The following is a 24155-nucleotide window of genomic DNA, read 5'->3' as shown; positions in this document are numbered from 1 at the left end:
TTCAATGTGAGTATATACACTTCTCTGTGAGGAAGCTCAGTTAATGGAAGTTGATGTACTCTGATTCCTAATCTCCCAGGGGATGCACAAAGCTCACGGTTTGGTTTAAATAAACTTCCTTAAACACTTTTTTGTCTTGAAGAGTAAATTATATTTGAAGTTATTAATATTATTCCATCTCACATTCACTATAAAGGAATAGGAGTAAATATTTGATAATTTTTGGGGTGTCTAATGCTCAAAATTCTGAGTTATCCCCTAAACTGTAGCTCACAATACATTCAAGAAAACTAAAAATAAGATATATAAGTGCTGCTTCCTTCATAATTTTTTTTGAAAGCTGAAGTTCTAACTGCACTTCCAGTACATCTCCCATATATTTTTTTAACATTCCAAACAACTGTCTTGCAAGCATAGACATGAAGAGAACTGTGCGATTTCCTCCCCTTTAAAGAATCTATGTATGCAGAATTCAAGGTGAATGGACAAAACACCTGCCTTCCTTAAACCAATATGTTTTTGAATGTTTTGCAAATTTTGTAAAATGTCCCAGTTGCTAAAGTATAGGTAGTTGCTTACAGACAACGTAACCAAATTTGTTTAACATGTGCAGGTCAGCCTTGCCACTTCTAGGACATCATAACTGGCAAATAATTTTGATTATTTTTTCTCTTTCTGGGAAGAATCAAGGAAAAAAAAAACCTGGAAAAGTAGAAAATAAATACCTGAAATACAAACTTACAGCACACTGAATTGGATGTTGTTTTTTGAATACTAGTATAGTATAGTTCAAGATGGTCTTGCAGTTGTTCTTACAAATAAAAAGCAAGGAAAGTCAGAAAATCCCAATTTACTTAAAGGAATGCTGAGTCCAACTTTTATTATTGTACTCTTGAGGAAAGGAGCTTTCTGCTAAACCAGTCTGCTTCCATGACATTTTAACCAATGCTAGTGATCAGTGAGACTAGCCAAAGACCCTGCTCAAATTTTTTCATGCAGTCTTGCTTTTCCTATAAATAACAGTAAGCATGTTTCATTTACCAAAAAAGGGAAGATTCTCAGCTGTTTCCTAAGTAAAATATATTATATTATATACATGTCATATATATAGTTATATGTGACAAACATCACTAGTTCTCATTTTCTCAGTTCTACTGAGAAGGACTTGGAGGTGCTGGTAAAAGAGAGGCGGGACATGAGCTGGAATTGTGCGCTTGCAGTCCAGAAAGCCAATTGCATCCTGGGCTCCATCAAAAGCAGTGTGGTCAGCAGGTTGAGGGAGGTGATTCTGCTCCTCTACTCTGCTCTGGAGAGACCCCACCTGCAGTTCTACATCCAGCTCTGGGGTGCCCAGCACAGAAAGGATATTGACCTGTTGGAACGAGTCCAAAGGAGGGCCACGAAGAAAATTAGAGGGACAGAGCAATTCTTCTATGAGGAAAGGCTGAGAGAATTAGGATTGTTCAGCCAGGTAAAGGCTTCAGTGTGACCTAATTGGGGCCTTCCAGTATCTGAAGGGAGCCCACAGGAAAGACGGAGAGAGACTGACAGAGAGTAAGTTTATATTAGATATTAGAAAAAAATTCTTTATTGAGGATGGTAAGGCACTGAAATACGTTCCTCAGAGACGCTGTGGATGCCCCATCCTTGGCAGCATTCAAGGCCAGGTTGGATGGGGCTCTGAGCAACCTGGTCTAGTGAAAGGTGTCCCTGCCTGTGGCATGGAGGTTGGAACTAGATGATCTTTAAGGTCCCTTCCAATCCAGGCCATTTTGTGAATCTATGACTATACGATTTTCCCGATCCTGTCTTCCATTTACTTCTTCTTATAAATAGAAAATTATATAGATGATTCATTTCCCCAAGACATCAATTTAATTTCCCTCAGGCAGGGTATATGAAAGTCATGCATTTTGAGTACTGCCTTCAGAAAAAAAAAATGTGGAAAGGGTAAAACGCCACCAACTTAGAAGTTCTGTGGTGACTGATCTTTTTATGTTTCTAAATGTAAATTTTCTTCATTGAAATGACATAGAAGGTGTTTCTGGATATGGGAACTTTGTCTTCTTTTAGGTATCACCTTTTGACAGATGCGAAGATGCAGACAATTTGTCCTTGATAATTCAGTTATACAAGTAACTAATTATCAGACTGAGATACTTCTTTTTTGGAGTGATTTGCTTCCTGTTATGATCTTTGCAAATGACAGGAATCAAGTTATTAAAATAAAAGGAAGACCTTCTCTATAGTAAGAGAAGATACTGCCTTTTAAGGAAAGCAATCTGAAGGTGAAAACTGTATGTCTTAAATTGAAAGGTAAAAGTCCTATTGATTTAAACAGCAGGAGGATTTCATCATAAATGTGAGAAAAATTTGTCCTATTGGTTATTGAATATATTTAACACAGTTATGAAGAAGAAACAATAATTCAAGCTCTATGTTATTTTGGCAGGCATGTACAACGTATTTTTTCTTCACTATAAAGTTTCTCTTTTAGAACGTTGTATTTGAATGAAATCTCTGGAATATTTTCTCATAAATTTTGTCCATGTTCATATCCTCTGTAAAGGTCACACAGGGGGCAAGATATTGAGTTTACACAAAAATATAGCTTATGAAGATAGATTTTTATTAAATAACATTTTTATTATTTTTTAGATTTTTAAAGGTGCCTAAGAGATAAAAGAAATCAGCAACACTCATAGAAAAGTAGAAGGCTAGCTAGATTTTATTCTCTTATCAGCCACAGGCATGACTATCTGGCTTCAGTAGGCACATAAAAATGTCTGTAAAATTAGCTTGCATTTCAACTAAGCCTTGACTAGAATCACAGGAAAAACCTCAGGTATATACTGAGAGGGGAGCAGCTAGAGAGCAGCTCTCCAGAAGGAGATCTGGGGGTGCTGGTTGACAGCAGACTCCGTAGGAGTCAGCAGAGTGCCAAAGCAACCAAGAGAGAAAACCACGTCCCAGGGTGCACCAAAACATAGCATTTGGAAGGGACAGTTATCCCACCATATTCAATGTTGGTGTGGCCTCACCTTGAGTACTGTACAGTTCTGGGCCCCATGATTTAAGAAGAATGTGAAGGTCCTAGAATGTGTCCAGAGGAGGGAAACAAAGCTGGTGAAAGGGTTCAAATAAATGAGAGTCCATAGGTTTTTCACAAAGGCCCCATTTAAATTCTCCTCTTCTGACAAACAGCAGAAACTTCCATGCACTCAGATAAGTGATTAAAATGCTCTTTTTTAAAAACAGATTTGCAACATTTGCAAATGAAGATGAGACCACTTCGGAAAGAAAAAGTGTTGAGTGAAAACTGTGCATTTACACAAGGTACAAAGAGCCATGAGCTCTGAGCAAGTACATTGCAAGGTGGAAGCTGTATTGCGCCTTCATTATGACGTGTGAGGGCAAAACCATTCCACAGTTCCTGGATCTGTTGGTGCCAATCTGACAGCACTTAATTTCATGCACAACAGAAAGGAAGCTCTTTTTTTCTTCATACTTTTAATAATTTCTGTGCCATGAACAGAAGCTGCAGTCACAGACATGGGCAGCCATGGCATTGGATAAACCAACCATCAGCAAGATGGTTTTGTCCTAAGAGACTTTATGATGTAAATTGGATCAGAGATCCTGGTTGTGGTTGTATGGAGAAAAGCAATTATCCTCCTGTCACGCTACTACTATGGAAAAACAGGTTTGCCCTATTTGTCAACTGTAATCCATGTTAGAAGAAAAGAGAAATCTTTTGCTTCTTTGAGAAGTCATCAATTGAAGCAATATAATTTCTCCCAAGAGCAAGGGAAAGTAAAGATGAAATTAGGACCTTATGAGTCATAGCTTGTTCTGTCTTCTATTTTGGGAGTGCAACATCTGTAAGCTACCCTTTATTCAAGGATATTCAGAATTGAATTCCTTGTATTTTTATCAAGGACTAATCCAAGTCCTTGATTAAAACAATTAAGAATCTAGGGCAGAATATGTGTTTGATTCCTCCTACTTTCTGCAGTAAAATAAGAACAGCAGATAGAGACTGAGATTTTTCGGTTGCTGTTTTATTTCCCCTCTGTCCAAGAAATAGGAATTCTGTTGAAAATGATACACAAGTTAAGAAGTTTTACAGTCAAATCTTCTAGAAGTTTACAGTAACTAAGTCGTCTGTATCAAAGACATAAAGCTTTAATGACAGTATTTCTTCCTAAAAGATTCTCAACAGAAGAAGAGTTTCACTGATTATATATTCCTAGGGACTAATGCAATCCCATTGAAAGTATATGGGCATGAAATTTTTTTCATGATTAATTAGCCTCAGTGTGGTGTTTGGTTGTGGGCTAGGTAACCTCTGTAAAGCACTGTATTATTTGTTACCTTTTATTCGTCTGAAATACCTTTTGATAGAAACTCAATTAGTCATTATTGATGGGAGCATAACAGAGATATAAGGGAGTTAGGTACCTACTTGCTATTAAAATGCAAAAATATTTTCACAGAGCACAAATATTTACAGTCAGACATTATTTCTTTTACATGTAACACAAATGAAATATGAAAAGTCATACCTATGATATTGTTCAAAAACAGTCACATACCTGAGTGCTAAACATTGATTTAACATTCCTAGTAGAAATGAAAATTTATTCATTATACTTACAGAGATTGGTTTTGATTTTCTTTAGATGTCTAAGATCTGACTTTATGCAAATTATGATAGTATCAGTGAGGAAACTTATGTTCCTTCTGATTTTATTCTCTTCTCTTAAATTCTACTGAAGTATAGGTATTTATTTTACCCCTTCCTAGATCCCAAAGTGAGGGTACTTATTTTTAGGCAAAAAACATAATACAATCCATAGACTGTGTGAGAAACAGGGAGGAAAAAAATGGAAAATTCTAAAACTGTTTCTTTTCTTCCCAGTTTCTCAACAGTCATTTTATTACATCCTGTACTGCTAGGTGTTCTCCTAATCAATGTAAGCTTTAAATGAACCAGTGCAATTGCAGGAGACTTGGCACTAATGAAAGCCAAAAGAACACATTATTTTGGTTCTCTAAGTGGAAATAATAATTTTCAATTAAAAAGCAGAAGTGAAAAGATGAAAATGGATGGCTTTTCTCAGCTGCTAACCTTTACCTGCAGATATCTATTGAATAACACACTTTACATTCCTCACTAGAAAAGCTTTATTCATTCAATATTCTCAGATACCTTATGGAGGCTTTTGGAGCTTTTAAAGAAAAAAAAAAATAATTGTCTATTCTAAAGTGGAAACCCCCAAATCACACTGGAAGCATATTTTTAGCTCTGTATACTGTATATTCATATACTGTATGAATAGGTATTGCAAAGCAGTAAACATATTTTGATCCTTCAGTGTCTGCCAGTCTGTGATTGAAAGGAATTACATGGGAGGTCTGAAATAATTTAGGAAAAAATGATTTTGTTTTGTGCTATCCTTCCAAGAGTACATTTAATTAGCTGGTGTAATCATACAGCTTTTAACTCTATGAACCACTGCATGATGCTCCCCTGCCTCCTTGTGAGCAGCATAATGACATTTACCTCACACACACTTTTGCCATTCTGATTAACAGGTTCATTTCCAAGGGATGGTTAAATTAAGTTACACTTCACTTTTTTTTCTTCTAATTTCTGTATAAAATATTGCAATCCCTTGCAATTATGGAGGATTTCCTAAAAATTGCAAGATCTAACATGCATTTATTTTAGTCAGTAAGGATCTTCATAATAATATTAAAAGCATGTGTCTCACAGTATCTTTCTAGACAGCTGAATAAACATCTCATGGGATGGGTGAGCAACTGGCTGATGAGTCAGGTGCAGAGGGTTATAGTAAATGGGGTTATATCACTAGTGGGGTTCTGCAGGGCTCCATCTTAGGCCCAGTGCTCTTCAACATCTTCATAAATGACTTGGATGCAGGACTTGAAGGTATACTAAGTAGGTAGGGAATTACATGAAGCTGTTTGGGTTGTATATTAGAAAAGATTCTTCGGCCGGAGGGTGATTGGGCAGTGGAACAGGCTCCCCAGGGAAGTGGTCACAGCACCAAGCCTGTCTGAGTTCAAGAAGCATTTGGACAACACTCTCAGGCACATGATGTGATTCTTAGGGTGTCCTGTGAAGGGCCAGGAGCTGGACTGTGATGATCCTTGTGGGTCCCTTCCAGTATTATGTGATTTTATGATTCTATGATGCACTTTTGAGAAAATTATAAAAAACTGGTTTTAAACACAGACTATCAGGTTGGTGGCTTCTTATGAAATACAGGGATTAAGTACATTTCAATCTTGACCCATTTGAGTTGAGCAATAAATTTTTTGTTGACTTCAGTGCACTTGAACTTCATCCACAGTTCTCTTTCTATTTCATCCACAGTTCTTTTTTCTGTATAAGCTCAATATAAACAATGTATGTATTATCACTATATCATCATTGCATTTCAGACTGATCCTCTAAACTATATAATGTTATATAACGACATCCTAAAACTTTTAATGTCTTTTGAATGACATAAAGTCAAGAATAAAGTTTCAGATTTCAGTGAATAAAATTCTTTTGATCCAAGCTGACAAGAGAACTTATGTATAGCATACCAAATTTTAAAACGAAAAAAATAAATGAAGAATGGAGATTATGGGCAATATTCAAGACAATCCTTATAAAGAGCTTTAGAACTGGGTCCATGTGAACCCAATGAGGTTCAATAAGCCCAAGTGCAAGGTGCTGCACCTGAATCAGGGCAATCCCAGACATGAATGCAGACTGGGAGAAGAACTCATTGACTGCAGCCTTGTGAAGAAGGACTTGGAGGTTTAGGTGAATGAAAAGCTGGCCATGAGCCAGTCATGTGATGTTACAGCCCAGAAACCCAACTGTGCCCTAGATACAAAAGAGCATCAAGAGAGCTGTGACCAACAGGTCAAGGGACGTGATTCTGCCACTCTACTCTATTCTTTACACAATATTCAGAAAAAAAAATATATTTTATAAAACCATGCCTTTTGTATAAACTGATTAACTATGGAATTACCACAAAATTTATATGGATTATGTATATATGTATATATAAAAAAATCTTAATATTAGAATATACCATGAAAACAAAATTCAGTCAATGTGATGACAATTCATGTTCAGAAATTTTATCAAGTAAGCTTTCAATTACATCAAAATATACCTCACAAAAATGAGCCTAAATGTTTGTGAGTTTCAAAAGAGTTACAGAGATTTGAACAAGTTATAATTACTATACCAGCATTTTTTATATTTTCACTGTCATTTGTTTTTACAGGCAACCTTAAAAAATGTTTTGAAAAATAGCTTTTTGGTTTGTTAGACTCTAAATGACTTTATCTAATTTTCAAAATTGCGTGTAACACATTTATATCAATACATGCAGCATTTTGTGCATTTGACTCTTCCTTTGGAAGTATCTAATGCATACGATCATACTGTTTCTTTGAAGGACCAACATCTGACTGGGTGTTCTGCACACATTTATTATAACGATATAGAAGCCTTCACTGTTGTCCACTGAAAGTTCAGCTGCTCTATCCATATTTGAATATCAATGTAAGAAGTTGTCTCAAAAAGAGACAGAACAAGTAACAGATACTCCTAATTTATGAAGGTGTTCATTAAATCAGGACACTCTTCTTGCGCTGCCAAAACCTAGCATAAATACATAATTTCAAAACACAGACCTCTAATTCTTTCACATACAGTAGGTACAAACTTGTGAAAAGAATGTATTATAAATCTTAGTTAACACAAAATGTTCTTAAAGAAAGTATGTTCAGAGTGATGCACAAGCATCCATGTGCTCACTGAACTGTCAAAATGCAGTGAATTACCTAAAAATTATATCCTTTTCTCTTCTTTTACATTGTCTTGTAGCTTTTTGGTCTGTTTTACTATATAGACTATGATTAAAATTATTTTATGAGACAATACTTTACTAGCTAAGTCAACCGCGTCAATCCATTAAGTCTGTAGGAAGCAGATTTTGTTGCATTTAGGTAAGAGGAACTCTGTCAAAAGTTTCTTGCTAAATTCGACAATTACATTTCAAGAATGCCCATACTTGCCCTCTTACAGAATTATATAGAAGTTACACAGCTTCAGATGCTGTAAAAATAAGCCACATGAGTGCAGAACAAACTGATAAGTGCATTTGTGGTTGTAAGACACAATCACAGCAGTACCATGTGCTCACTCAATAAAAGGAATATACCTGATTTTAGAAACTCTATGAATGTACACATTGCTTCTTATGTTTGAAATGGAAGATGCAGTGACATGACAGTCCAAACCCAATGGGATATGGGTAGAGTTTATGAGCTGTATTTGTGCAAATACAATTTCTGTGACTTAATAATAGATTTAAAATAAGAGAAAAATATAAGATTTACAGAAAAAAAAAAGAATTATCAAAGTTCATAATTCTAATGTCTAGAAAAACATGTTGATAGCAATGGGAGTTACAGGTGTCATTTCTGGGAAACTAGGAGTTACACTGAACTAGAAAATCAGCTACGTAAACTGACATTAGCTAACACAATTATTAGCCAGCTGAGAAGACAGGCCAGGGACAAAACTGGCCAGGAAATCTGCATGAAGCTTAGAGATAGGTGAGGCAATGGAGTGAAGTTTATATTGGCTTCAACAATGTAAACATTCAGAATAAGCTTAATGAGCTTAAATAAACCTCCTTTCTTGTGTAAGCATGAAACTGTGATTTACTCAGCACACTCCAGCTCCTGGGTCATTCCCATGTTGTACTACCTCTGGCCTTTTCTACCAGATCACCTCTAAGTTTGCTGTGGAAATCGAGTGGAGGTAGAGGAGGGCTGTACAGAGGCACAAAGGGAACAGATACCTTCATATCAAAATTTAAAATGCAGAGTAATTCTGTACAATAATTACAATACTGAAGATAAAATTCAACGTATTGTAGAGTACTGTACACTGCCAACATGACAAAAAATCTGACTCCTGAGGTCATATATTGCTTGCTTGATTTGGTTACTGCTGAACAGAATAGAATAGAATAGAATAGAATAGAATAGAATAGAATAGAATAGAATAGAATAGAATAGAATAGAACTGAATGTAGCTCAGTTGGAAGGGAACTATAATGGTTAGTCAAATTATAAACAGTTCATTTAAAACATACACTATTTCAGTGTTTTAATTTGCAAACCAGGTACTCAGTGAAATAAAAAAACCTGAGGTTCTCAGTAACTTGAAGTATGGAGCCTCCTTGTAAATTGAACTCTTGATTTATATTGCAGTGTCTAATATGGTTACTTATAAAGAGCTGTAATTGCATGTGTATATAATTTCTGCTAAAAGGAAGTCCAGCCTTTGTAGACAGAGTACTTTGAATGGATGTTTATTGCCAAAAAGAAAGATAAATGATTCCAATCTACATGATTTGGAATTGTAAGAGGAAGAAAATGTTAAAGTGCAGGGGTCTCAGAAATGCTAAGTCAATTTTACAATTTTGAACTCTGAGTGTGTCTCATTTTACTGCAGTAGATGTTTCATTTAACTCCAGCTTTCAAAATACCTCATCCATATTTCTAGAATTCATCTCAGGTTTTGGCTTTCCATTTTTCTGTAATAAGACTCTGGTTTCCAAACGTCTCATTCATATTTCTAGAAATCATCTCTGGTTTTGTCTTTAATAGCTGACACAAGATCAAGTTCATATTTAAATATGTTAACTTTTTGAAGATTGCTTCAATTTTTTTCTTCAAAGTGTGTAACACCATGATTAAATTTAACTGCATAAAAAATTGTGCTAGAGCTTTGGGGCTTTGATTTTATAGTTTTGAGCCTTGGTTTTGTTTTTGGTTTTCAGGTTTTTTTGAGCGAGGCTGAGTTGTCAGACTTAATTTTTACTGTTACACAAGTTAAACAAGGAAACAGTAAATTGAAGTCTCACTATGAGGCAGATGATCCAGGTCATGTCACTGTAAAACAATACTAAACATTAATCCCTCTTTTGTATTTTTCCTGCCAATATAATCCTGAAAAGGGCACTAAAACGGTGTCTATAGCTAGAGTGGAAAGATGTTGTTACTTCTTAAAGCATATCCATGAAGAATAAGAATGTAGATACTGAAGAGGAATTGAGCAGTATCTAGGCTGAGCCACATCATTCAAAACATCCCACTTTTTGTAATATTAGAACCTATTTTGAATTAGGATATCTGTTTTGCCTAATCCAACCACTCTGATGAATTTCTATTATTTCTGTTAAATAATTCTCTAAATAGCTTGGGAATTTTGAAAATTCAACTCAACTGCTGAATAACTTGAACATATTGTAAAAAAATAGAGTCACCATACACAGTGCTCAAATTATGTGGTGTGGAGTGGGGAGACAATTGGATTTAAACTTCTGTGTGTTACAGAAATGAAGTTTTCAAGATACAGGAGCACTGCCTTACACTGGGACAATTTAACAATTCCCTCTAGTTCCAGCACAATCTTCAGTCACCATTGTGGTGAGGTATGAGTAGGAACAGAAACTGCTCAGCTGGGCAGAGGCAGCATCTTCACAAACCTTAAAGTGAACAAGTAACTAAACACAGCACTGCAGCATTCCACTTTTTGAATAGTGCTCACTAGAATAAGTAGAAGAAAAAGCTAAATCTTTCTATTTTATTGTCCCAAAAGGAGCCTACCATGGAATGCATTTTGCTAAATGCAAACTTATACTCAAAGGGAAAATACAGTCTTCTAAATAACATCAATAACGCAGATTATTGCTGCATGCATTCTTGGAGATCTAGAAATATCAGGAAATTCTAGAAATACTTAAATCAAAGGAAAGAGGGATAATTTAAAGGTTCAAAAGTCTTGAATCCAGCTGTCTGCTATTTTGTCATGGTGCTACTTGAACACAGAGAGAGACAGAGAGATGAGGAAATTATTCCCAGAGCAGCTTTGCAGTCCTCTAAGAGGGGGAGTATGCTGGAGTTACAGATAAACATTTTTCAGTGCATAATTTAAAGAGTTATATTTTAGCCAGATTCTCAGCAACACGGCCTCAATACTCGTAACTGCTGCCTGTTCAAGAACAGACATACTAGTCACATAATCTGACCAGTGGATGTTTAGTATTGTACGGAGACAGCGTTGATGGAAGCATTCTAGGAGTTGCAGATGGTGGCAGTAGATGACCCATGATTTGGACCCATATAAAAGAGTAGACAGCACAATGGCTCTGTAAACACTGATCTTTGTACTTCAGGTGTTTATTTCACCAGATTCTTTTATGGAGTCTTCCGAAAGCTCTCCATCCACGGAGTCTTTCTGCTGTGCCTTTTGCAACCAGTCTTGTCTATCTTGCATTGGCCTCTTTAGCCACCAGCACACTTGTAGCAAATGTGGGTAGAGCCCTTCCCAAACCTTCATTTGCAAAGCCTGGCCATGTTTTTAACCAGATGCAAGAAGAAAAGATTGAGATAAAGATATTTGCCTCTATAATTCAGTTAAAATGCTTTATAACCCTGGATGTCACCATGTTACAGCTAAATCAGAAAAAAAAAAAAAGAAAAGCTTTTTTTCTGACTAGGATGTCTGTATATTTTCATTATTTTTAGACTAGGATTTTCAGTTTCTCAGTTATAACCAGACTTTGAGGCAGTGGAACCAGGGACATATATCCTAGAAAGAAGATAAAGATGATGTCCAGATGTATAGGGATGAGATCAGAAAAACTAAGGCACAGTTGGAGTTGAATTTGGTGAGGAATATGAAGAAATGACAAGAAGGGCTTCTACAGCCCTGATGCTCAGAACAGTATGTTGCTCAGAAAAGGAAGATGTACTCCCCTCAATAAATAAGAGAGGAGAACTAGTGAAAAATGCTGTGGAAAAGACTGAGGTACTAAAAAATATTTTGCCCCTCAGTTTTCACTGGTAATTGCTCTTCCCACATCTATCAAATCCCTGAACCTTCAGGTAGAGATTGGGGGAATTAAGGCCCTCCCATTTTAGATCCATGAGGAACCTGAGCATACAAAAGTCCATGGGGCCCAATAAAATGCATCCCACTGTCTTGAGGGAAATAACAGACGTAACCACTAAGCCAATTTCCACTATATTTGAAAAGCCATGGGAAACAGAGGAAGGCCCCAGTGACTGAGGAGACATCACACCTGTTTTCAAAACTGATGTTAGGAGGACCTGGGAACCACTGACCAGTCAGCTTCACCTCCATGCCCAATAAGATCATGGAATGGATCCTTATGGAAGTTATACTGAAGCATATGGAAGACAGAAATGTGATTTGAGACAGCATCATGGCTTCACCAAGGGTAAATCATGACTGGCTAATCTACAGTTATGAGTGACCATCTACAATAATGTGACTCCATCAATACACAAAAAAAGAGCAATTTTTATCTACTTGAATGTTTTTAAGAAATTTGGTAAGATCCACCATAACACTGTTGCCACTAAATTGAACAGATATCTTCATTAATTACATAGATAGCAGGATTAAGTGCACCATCAGGAAGTCTGTGGACATCACAAAGTTGAGTGTTTTACTTGACAGGCTAGAGGGAAGGGATGCCATGCAGAAGGACTGGACTTTGACAAGCTTGAAAAGTGGACTAGTGTGAACCACAAAAATTTCAACAAGGTCAAGTGCAAGGTCCTTCACCCATATTGGAGTGATCCCCAGTATCAGTACAGACTGGAGATGAATGGACTGAAAACAGGTCTGCGGAGAAGGGATTGGGAATAATGGTGGATGAAAAAATTGGACAAGAGCCAGCGATATGCGCTTGCAGACCAGAAAGACAATCACATCATGGGCTTCATCAAAAGCAGTGTGGCCAGCAGATTGAGGGGGGTAGTTCTCCCCCTCTACTCTGGTCTTGAAAGACCCCACATGGAGTACCGTGTCCACCTCTGCAGTCCTCAGCACAAGAAAAGCATGGACCTGTGTGATAGTTTTCACTCTAGGCCTTCCTGGAGACCAGCTTGTAACCAGGAAGGAACTAGGAAGGTGACCATGGAAGTATTCCATGCTATTCCTTTACATAACTTGAGGTATAAATAAAGCCAACAGGAGGGACCTCTCTCTCTTCCTTTCTGGTAGGTTCGAGAACGGTGGGTCCCTGTCTCAGTCTTGCTTATCTGGAGCTGAGGCCTGCAGTGACTGCTGTTCTCTGCCACGTGTGAGGGGAGAGCGCTGGGCCGTGTCCAGTCATCCTGCTTCTCTCAAGGGAATTGGTGAGATTTTGCCAGTTCCTCAGTTTGCTGGTTACCGGGTTTTTAGATTGTGTAGACCTGTTTTGGTTTTGTCCATTTTCGTCCTATTTTGTCCTTTTCCCCTCCTCCCTTCTCCTCTTCCCTTTAGGAAGCTATTTAGGGCTTCTGGGGTTATAGGTATATAATATTCTCACTGTATATATCTGTTTCATATGTAAAATATATATTTTTGCTATAGTTTTGGTTGCTTGGTTGTTTTTCTTCCCTCTCTGGGAAGCAGACCCTGTTGTCAAGTTTCGGAGACTTAGCGGGAAGCCAGCTCAAAACTTGCACAACCTGTTAGGGTAGGTTCAGAGGAGGGTCACAAAAATGGTCAAAAGGCTGGAACACCTCTTCTATAAAGAAAGGCTGAATCAGGTCTGTTCAATGCTCCTGTAAGACCTTATTAGGGCCTTTCAGTATACAAAGGGTGCTTATAAGATGGAGAGACTTTTAACCAAGGTCTACTGTGGCAGGACAAGGGCCAAAAGAAATCTTTTGTGATGAGGGCGGGGAGACACTGAAACAGGTTGTCCAGAGAAGCTGTGGATGCCCCATCATTGGAAGTGCTCAAGGTCAGGTTGGAGTTTTGAGTAATCTGATATAGTAACAGATGTCCCTTCCTATGGCAGTGGGGTTGGACTGTATGGTCCTGGAAGGTCCCTTCCAATCCAAACCATTCCATGCTTCTATAATTTGTCTTTCTAACATCATCCAGTGATTATCTATGCAGTCCTAATATTTTTTGTATCTACTGCTGTTAATTGCACCATATAGACTGAAAGAAAAATAATTTAATGTACCTCAAGAACAGAACTAACATTTTTGGAGAGTATACCGTTCAGAATCCATTCAAGTGATAATTTTCCTAGAGATATGCATTTGATCAATTTAATGCATATTCCTTCATCACAGGATGAGATAATACTGATAGAATTATACATCTCTGTCATTAACAACAGGTTTGAATTTGATCTCTTATATGAATTTACAAATCAAATGTATTTGAACCACACAAGATTTAAGCAAATATAACCTTCAATAATCCAGACTAGAAGAAAAGGATACAAATATTGTTAACCTTCAAACTCTATGTCATAATAATTATACTACTTTTTTAACTTTTATGAATAATTGTTTGTTTTCCACATGGTTGTTCATCTGAAGAAAATTGTGTTTTCTCTTTCTTTTTCTTTTACTTTTGAAACTAGTCAAAAATAAATGCAATTCACCTACCATCTTCCAATGTCTAGGCAGAACCCAGTGAGTTCTCAGTGATCACATTTACATTTCCCACAGGAGGAGAAAACCTAAATATACTCATAAACACAATTCCTCTGGTTTTTTAAGTGCTATACACATATTCCAAATATCTTTGTTTTTCTAAGTCAAACATAGACTTTTGTAATAAAGAATAAATTCCAGAGTCTCCAAAGTTACATTTGCCACTGCTGAGAAGCAATATTTAATGCCAAATATAGCACTGTATTTTTTCTAATCCATTTAAAATCCTGATGATTATTATATTTCAGTTTCTCATATGAATGCCTCTGTTTTGTGTTTTTTTTTCTGAATGCCACAATATAAAAATATAGCATTCTGATTCTTTCTATTATTTTGTTTTCAATATAAATACATAAAATAACAATTCACCAATGCAAATATTCTACCTTTTCCTTTAGACTTATATGAGCCAGCTGGACAATGAAACATTTTAAACCATTATAATAATTTTTATCCTTCAATAATGTTAGTTTTAAGAAACCAAGAGAAAACCTTTTAAGAGATCCATTAAATAACCTTTTTTACAGATAAATAACTACTACCAAGTTCCTGGGTATACACTTCGTTTGACAACGACAACAAAAAGAGTAATTCTTTTTTTTGTGTCTTGAGTACCTACTTTTTTGTCTTTTTTTATTTTCTCTGAACACCAAGATTGCATGCATAAATATACCAAAATATCTCATTATAATTCTGACTTTATATTTAAATCTGTTTCCATCATAGAAAAAAAAGTGCTCTTTTGTATTTAAAGAAGAGTCAAAATCAGGGACAAGAAAAAAAATTCTCAGTACTCTGATGAACTATAAAGTTTTTAAATGCATTAACAACATGAACAGATAACTCAGCAAAAGAAGTTCCCTGTGTTCTGAAATAGTACATGACAAGAATATAGATCAGTTTTGCTATTAAGAAACACAAGATCAAAAATCCTTGTAAAAGCCACATAAACTAAATAACTATACCTTACCTTGTGTATCAAAAATGCCAGAAATATGAGCATTTGAGCAGTCTATATGCTATTCTATACAAACTATAAGCTTTTTCATGAAGATGAAAAATATTTCTAATGTCTGGTTTTATCTGCATTATTTTTAATTTTCCTATGTAAAAGGAACTTCAATAGATAAATTAATCTATATTTAGACAAAAGTTTGGTACATGCTAACATGCAGAAACTGGAATAACAGAGAAGGTAGAAAAGATTTTTGATCAATTGTCAAGGATCTGAGGTTATTTTGTTATTCAGTCTAATGGTGACAGAGGAATATTTATGTCAAGAAGATGCAGCTATTTTTTCCTGTTTGAAAGATAGCAGTATTAATTTCTCTCAATATTATAATTCATGATTATGGAGTTCCTTATATTTAGGAAGATAATTTCACAGAACTCCTTGAAACCCCTTGATTGCCTATTACTTGCAACATAAATTCCATCAGGGTATATAGCCTTTCTCTTCTGTATTACCTCTACAACCTCTGCTCTAAAAAACGGTTTGCATACAAAAATAATAAATGAAGCTATATAGTAACATTTTCCCTCTTCCTATCATTGCCTCCTGTTTTGAAACTGGTGAGTACTCATTCTTGATTAATTTTCTTTCTTTTTTTTTTTACACAGAATCAAGATGATTTTAATAAGAAAAAGATACTAGTTTTTGAAACATTACACATTTCCAGTCATTTTTGTCTAAGGTGAAGGCGGTTGTCAAAAAGAATGTAGTCTAGCCCAGTTTTCAAGAAATATTGAACAGAATTCAAAATCCATCAGCGAGAATGGTCTCTTTTAAAATAGAAACTGACCCAAGGGCCTCTGATTGATCAATAGAAAAATTCAGCAATAAAATATTTCTATGCAAATATTTCTATGAAGAAAAGAATCACTTACCTAAAACCCCCAGCCTGTAATTGATAGTGACAACAATGACATTTCCATAACTTGCGAGAATGCTGCCATCAATCATATTGCCAGTACCCTCCATGTAAGATCCACCATGGATGTAGACCATAACGGGTTTCTTGCTGTTCTGATCATGAATGTCTGAAAAAATTCAAGTAAGGAAAACACAATAAAGTAATAAAAAAAATAAGGAAAATGGCATTAGCAATTTATAACAGTGCTAAAAATCGTCTTAATTATTTCCAATGTTTTCAGTGTCATCACCACCATTTTAATCAGCTAGCTTACAGAGTTCAGGATCACCCTACAAGCCTAGTATTTATAATTTCAAACTTCAAATACTATTTCCTCTGAAATGTTCTCAGAACATTTGAAATGCCTTCAAAATTACAAGAAATTTAATTTGAATGTAAACGTCTCAAAGCCTAAAGAGGAAAATCAAATTATGGAATAATCTTGTCTTTTTTAGAATATTCTCATTCAAGTATATACCAACTTAGAAACATCTGTGCATCTAATAATGAAATTATGGTAATGATCTATACTTTCCCATTCCTCACTGGGACATAACTGTTGAAATTATATTCCCAATAGTTCAGTAAAAGATAATATCACAAAATCAAATAGTTCTGATAGAAGGAAACGTAGTGGACTATTCCTTCTTTCAAATAACCTAGGAGTTAACAGAGAGGATTTATGTGAATTCATGGCCCAGATTTTTTTTGTATTTAAATCAAACTATGTCTTTTATATAGTACTTTTCCTTGTCATGGTACCTAACCCTCAAAGAATATCCTTGAATTAATGGTATTGTTGATCTTTTGTATATGCAAAAACACTCCTGACTACTTTCAAACAGGTAAACAGCTGGGTCTTTATTTCTAAAAGAAAGGTAAATGAGATTGACAGTAATATTTTGATATTTCAAAGTGCATTACAAAGATGCACTAATCAATGATTTGGAGTATATTTAGGACCAGATGAATGGCTCCTGATGCCAGAGATGATTCAGGATATCTAGATTAGGAACTTATGTTCTCTACAAAAACAGTGGGAACAGGGGCTAAGATCCTTTATAAAGTAGGGAGCAATTTAGCAAGCCGCCATTAGATATGCAAACATTTTACAAATAATTCAGTGTATATGCATGGAATCTAAGCACTTCTTTCAAGTATACAGCAAAACATACAAGAAAAATCAGAATCTCTGATTATTCAACCAGGATTTGAGAAAAAAAAAAAAAAAAGGAAAAGCAGTGTTCTCTTTTGGGTAGGATAGGTATATATTGAAGAGTGGAGAAGGGAAGCGGAGCTAAACATCTAGAAGACAAGGACTTGGGTTTGAAAACCATCCAAAACTCTTCCTTCCCCCCAGGTTTGTTAGGAAATACTTTGAGACAAAAAATGTGACCAGCAATGATGTACCAGATATTTAATGTTTTGTATAAGTGGAACTAATTTGAGCATACATAAAGGGAAATTTTCACTGGTCAAATTCCTATGTCCCATTTTTATTTTACTCATGTGTATGCACTACCTTAAATATCATGAATTTCCAGCTGAGTGTAGGAGCATATGTCTAGGCTCCAATGTACAACTTGTCAGAGTTTAAGGTTTGTTAGTTTTGCCTTATTTATATGAAAAGATATGTACTTAACACATAGTATTTTAGGCCTTGTACTTTACCAACAGAACAAAAGTTTTTGTGATAAGATCCTTTTAATTCCGATGACTAAAAAAGTAACACAGCTATTACACATCATATAAAGCAATGAGGTGCATTCTAGTGGATGTATTTTTTTTTATTCTCAGCATTTTCAGCAAAGTAGGTAAAAGTGCTTCTTTTCCAAAGGCACAACTAAGCCCTCAAAAAAAGGAATGCAGCTGTCATTTAACACAATGACTTGTGTTACTGAATTACTTTTCCCTTCTGTCCCCCCCAAGTCTCATGGCATGATTTGTTGTATGCAATCCCTCTTTATTACATAGCTCTTTCTCAGGGTTGAATCTTTCACCACTGAAGTCAATTGGAGGCTTCCTCTTCCCCTTCAACAGGAACATGATTAGCTTCAACATAAAGGAAATTAGCTCCATGCTTTATGTTCATAGATCTGAAGTGAATACCCTTGTTAATAATGAAACCCTAACATTTTCTAAAGAAGTCTGAATAAAAATGTGTGCATAATCTAATACTTATCTTTAGGTTTTTTAAGCAGTTTTTGTTTTGTTTGTTATTTGTCCTTTGCTTTAAAATTAACTTCTGAATTTGGTATAGAAATGATAATACCACCATCTGAAAAAAGCATAGGTTGCACAGAAATAGGAAGGTGATAATCAGAAAATAACAGAGTAATTTTACAGTACTCTGCACAGCATTTTTGTGTTATAGGAAATAGTGTAATTCAGCAATGAAGGTGGTATAGCAGAAGGCAACCAGAGTGAATCAAAAATCTGAGATTTTTATTATGATATTTTGTATGTGGATAGAGTTGCTAAAATCAAGCTGAACTCCCCGGAAAAGAGGTGATAGTATCCTCACTGCTGTATGTAGGATTATAAGGGAAACAGAGAGGACATATGTTTTGAAGTTATTTGAGCTGATGTCAGATAGAAAAAAACAGGAAAAAAAGACATGGAATAACACTTTGGATTGTCCAAGCATGAGAGGATTTAGAAACACATTGCTTCAAAACCAAAGTTGTTATTTTCTCACTTAATTTTTTTTTCCTAATTTGGTATATATGTGAAGTAAAATAAAATGTCAGTATAATTTCAGTGAAAAGGAAGGATTAGAATAGAGGAAGATTTCATGACTTTTTTATATTTTGGTGCATCCTAAATAGATTCACTGTGTCGAGACAGGGAAAAAAGTATTTCCTTCTAAAACTTTTCTGGGGTACTTCACTGTGAACTTTTAACATTTCCTTTCAGGGAATCCAATCCAACTTTGAAAGAAGTAAATGAAAATGATTGTTACTGATTTCAGTGGGAATGTGGTCAGAGTCAGAACGAATGTGTCTCAGAGGCTAGCTGATTACAGGAAAAAAACAATAAAGCAACATCAACAGCTTCCTTTATTTTTGTGTCCTGAAATAAACCACATCCTGTGAGAAAAAAAAATAAATAAGTAAATAAAAATAGCAAAGACAAAGCACAATTCAACTGCATCAATGTACAGCATGTGCACTGGGGAAACAGTGAAAGTGAAAGGAAGGATTTATGTGAATTTTTTCATGAATTTCAAACAAGTGAATTTACAAAACGAGTAGGAGGGAAAAGACCACATGCATGATTTTAAATTCCATTTTCCCAACCTAAGAAAGAATAGAGGGGGAAAAGTATGTGGTTTTAAATAACACTTATGTTACTCGCTTCACACATATTTAGTAATAAACTTTACACCTATGTCACAGAGGAGCTGCAGTCATCTATATGCTAATTTGGATTTTAAAAAGAAAAACAATGAAAGTAAATTCTAAAGAAGAAAACAAAGAAGCACACTGAGGTGAGCTTCTGCAAATGAGGGACTAAAAATCATGTTGAAATAACAGCAATAACAATAACAATAATTATTATTATAATTATAACAAAAATTGAAAAGTTTATGTTCATGCATCAGGATCAGGCTTTGAAAAAACAAAAAATACCTTCATCTTCACCACGATCATTACTGGTTATATCATCTGCGCTTTTCTTTGTGTTGGCTCCTGGGATCATAGTGAGGAGGAGAATAAAGGGAAAAAAGAGAATTCAAAACCAGCAGGTTCTCAAAAATTAAAAACCACTAGTACAAAAAAATGTAACAAAAATGTCAAAATCTGTTACATTTGAAATTGAAAAACAAAAAAGATGCAAACTGCACATAAACATAAAATGTCAAGAAGAACAAATTGAAAATATTTGAAAAAATGTATCATATTCTGTGACAATGCAGTACTTCAGTTAAAAGTGATTTCTGCAAAAAACAAAATTAATGTGCTATTAAAAAAGAATATAAACCAAAAAAGTATATTAAAAAAATCACCAAATTATGTTTTTACATAAGAAATGCAATTTGTTTTACTCTGTTCCGTAACCTTGAAGAAATAATTCCTTCAGGTACCATCTTCAATGACTTAACCTTTTATTCATCTTCATTAGGATTTATTAATTAGCCAAAAACTGAATTTTTCATTGAACCAATGCAAATAAAATTATCATTGAGTCTTACACAGCTTGATTGGACCAAGACAAACCATAAAGACCTCCTAAAAATTCAATCTTGTTTCTCATATGAGCAAAAAGATATTTAAAACAACAGACTGTAAACAAGAGTGAAGCAAAGCTGAGTCAATCTCAGACATGAAACTGGTACTTGAAATCAGTCCAAAACCAGCCTTGGTTCATGCCATACCACATTTCATGCTCTTAGAAAAACCTGGAAATTAAGTGAAAACAGTTACTTACCATGATGAAGAACTTGTCCTTATTTATTAGAAGATTTAGTAAAGAATATATTTTAATTCGTATTCGATATGCTTTCTTAAAATACTTTTGAGGTGCATACGTGCACACACACACATACAGACACACACACACACACAAACACTTATGTTCATACATGTCATAGTCTGTTCTTATGGGAGGAAGAGGAAATAAACATAGTTTTTGCCATCCCTCTCCCTGGGCAATACTTCTGTCTTCTAATTAAAAAAAAAAGACACCAAGCTATCCTTTCACCCAACATTCTACTACACTGCGCTTACTCCTTTAGCAAGTACCCCTCTGTAATGTAAATGGTTACTTGATGAGTCAAACATGAATAGGAAACTCAATTTATAATTTAGCTTAGAAATTATATATGGCTACAAAAGAAATAGGCACCACTCTAACCACTATTTTCTTGAATTGTCTCAATTTTTAAGCATGTTTTCAAGACACACTGACAAAGAACAGCATACTTTATTAACTTTTTTATGTATGAAGTCTAAATATGTCAGAGATACATCACATTTTAAAAAAATAATTATTTTATTACTGCCTTTTATTCTACTATTTAAATTCTACTATTTAACTATATTTATATCCCTCAGAATTCAAGGGTACAAGTAAAGCTTAGTCCATGATTGTAAGTCAGAATGTCTTTAGTTGTTACTGAAGTACTTAAGGTTAGTTAATAATTAGAGTTTTGGGTTCTGTGTACTGGTTTACTTGTCTTCTTGATACGAAAAGAACACAGGTTTTCTATAGGTAGTTTCTGGAAATACTGCCACTATATAGGCAGTGATGACGATTAGTGAGTCAAAATGTAAAAAGCAGTGACTGGTACTCTGTCTCCACATAAAGTCTGCATCTTCAATGCAGTTGTACACAAGATAGTGTGTATGTAGTACACAAGTACATTCATTATATAAATTCATACATAATTAACTACGCAAAATATCACTGTCAATGAAATATAGGTGTTTTCTAAACTATAATTACTTTCAGAAGTGTTAGATACAGGGTGTAAATCTCAGTCACCATCCAAATTTTGTCCTTTTAGTAAATACTGTTCCAAATCAGTTATAGCCCAATGAAGGTTGAATACTTTCTCAGGTGCTACCAAAATAAAATTAAGTATTCCATCCATAGATTGCCCTTAAACTATTTTTATTCATGTAAAATATTCATTAGAAATAATTACTCATAGCCATTAAATACATGTAGATATAAGTCTAAAAGCACGTACATTTTGATCTTAGTTCCTTTAGGGAGATAGTCTTCTACTTGTTTGATAAAAAAAAATTATCATCATATGCCAAATATAAAATCAACTTCCACAGGTCATTTCCTCTTGCCCTATCCCTTCTAGCTTGGAAAAAGGGACTGACCCCCACCTTGCAACAGACTCCTTTCAGGGAGTTGTAGAGATCCATAAGATCTCCCCTGAGCCTCCCTTTCCCCAGGCTAAACAAGCCCAGCTCCCCCAGTTGCTCCTCATCAGACCTGTGCTCCAGACCCTTCATCAGCTTTGTTGCCCTTCTCTGGACACTCTCCAGCACCTCAACGTCCTTCTTGAAGTGAGTGCCCCACAACTGAACATAGGATTTGAGGTGAGGCCCCACCAGTGCCGAGTATGGAGGGATGATCACTGTCATCGTCCTGCTGGCCACACTATTGCTGATACAAGCCATGTGGGTAATGAAAACTTGGTTTGGTATTAAAACTGCCTGAGGAAAACAGAACTGTTATTGTTGGAATTATTTCAGTAGCTCCAAAACCATGTAAGATACTCAGGAGCATTTTTTGGAAAAATTATAGGGATCTTTCAAAAATACAAGCTTCCAGAAACATAGTACCTAATACAGAGAGCAAAAATTTAAATTTTGCAACCATGTTGTGTTTTTTTATTAAAAATGCCAATTCATTTGTCTGGAAACTTCTGTAAGAAGAGAAAAAAAGACTTGCTATGCCTCTATGGTTAGCTTAAGGTTGCACTTCTGGGCATTAATCTAGGAGTGAATGGAAATGTAACTCAGAATCTCCCATGGTTCAGAAGAATTCTCTACTGCAACAACTGCTTGTCTCACAGATCAGCAGTTCCCTCTGCTTTAGGGTTTCTTTCAGGAGTGTTCAGGGTTCGGGCAATTTTTTCCCAACATCACATATCCCCCTTATCCCAAATCACAGGAGCAACAATTTTGGCCTTGGATTCCCATACACCAAGTATACATTATCACTGTATTATTGGATTTGACCCTTCTCCAGTCTAAGAAGTGTTTACTCACTCATCCCACAGGAAACATAGACAGTAAGTTTTAACAGCAACCCAGGAACCAGCAGCACAGCAGGGAGCAGGGCAGATAGCAGGGGTTGACTTGTGCACTAAAGACTGAATTCTCCAAGTATCTCTATTGACAAATCTAGTGTTTGAGTGGAGTTCTGGGTTTGTAAGGTTTGTGTTTCACTTTTCATGACACTGAAAAGTAACAAAGAAAAAAAATATAAATAGGATGGGAAATAATTTTTCTGAATAGTCAAGGCTAGGAACTATTTAACCACATACGTGGTAGATTCACAGCTCTCCTGAAGAATACATTTAAGTAAAGGTTCCTGTTTTAGAAAAAGGTCTTACTGTTAATGACAACTAAAAAAATATGTGACTTCAAAACATGCATATTAAAGGCCAGGTGACCTCTTTTCATTTTTCCTACAATTCCATTCACTGTTGAGTGAAAAAAGCAGGGTGCCATGCCTTACTGAACTCTGTCAAACTCCATTTGTGAAGGATTTTTGCCTGTCAGAAACTGCTTCTTTTTTCCTATATGTGTATGTGTTTGTATATATTTATCTATATCTATATATATCATGATAGTACAGATACAGAATAACACAGACATACATGACCCATTTTGAAAATGGTGCCAATCAGCATGGTCTCAATGAAGAAGGAGCCCTTTATGTGGGCTACTTTTTTCCTCTTTAAGAAGATCTATGAACAATGCAGTTATAACCATTAATTCAGCAAATGTCTCTCTTTAAGACTTTTTAATTTTGAAACACTGATCCATGCATTAATAAACTATTAAAAAGTAGTTGATTTCATTTATCTATGGATGTACAGTCACCTTGTATTTCTAGACTCATTCTCAATGTCATGCATACATATCACAAACGAAGAAGTTACCCTGCTGTAAGCATGTCCTCTGG

General features: G+C 35.4%; 1 protein-coding gene across 3 annotated transcripts in view; it reads right to left on the bottom strand.

The window, feature by feature from the left end:
- Positions 1-24155, bottom strand: part of LOC127466979 (neuroligin-4, X-linked) — a 179732-nt gene that overhangs the window by 57445 nt on the left and 98132 nt on the right. For 2 of the 3 annotated variants that reach the window (XM_051778411.1, XM_051778412.1), the window contains exons 4-5: positions 20132-20191; positions 16474-16626 (exon numbers count right to left, since the gene is read on the bottom strand). In XM_051778411.1, coding sequence (XP_051634371.1) covers positions 16474-16626; positions 20132-20191 — 213 coding nt within the window. The remainder of the gene's footprint in view (positions 1-16473; positions 16627-20131; positions 20192-24155) is intronic. The other variant, XM_051778413.1, reaches the window with a different exon arrangement.

This window comes from Manacus candei, unplaced genomic scaffold, assembly GCF_025592945.1.
Source record: "Manacus candei isolate 608988 ecotype Guabito, Panama unplaced genomic scaffold, ASM2559294v1 h1tg000012l, whole genome shotgun sequence".
Lineage (NCBI taxonomy): Eukaryota > Metazoa > Chordata > Aves > Passeriformes > Pipridae > Manacus > Manacus candei.
Note: the sequence above shows the minus strand (reverse complement) of the source record. Positions and strands in the feature narration are given on the sequence as shown.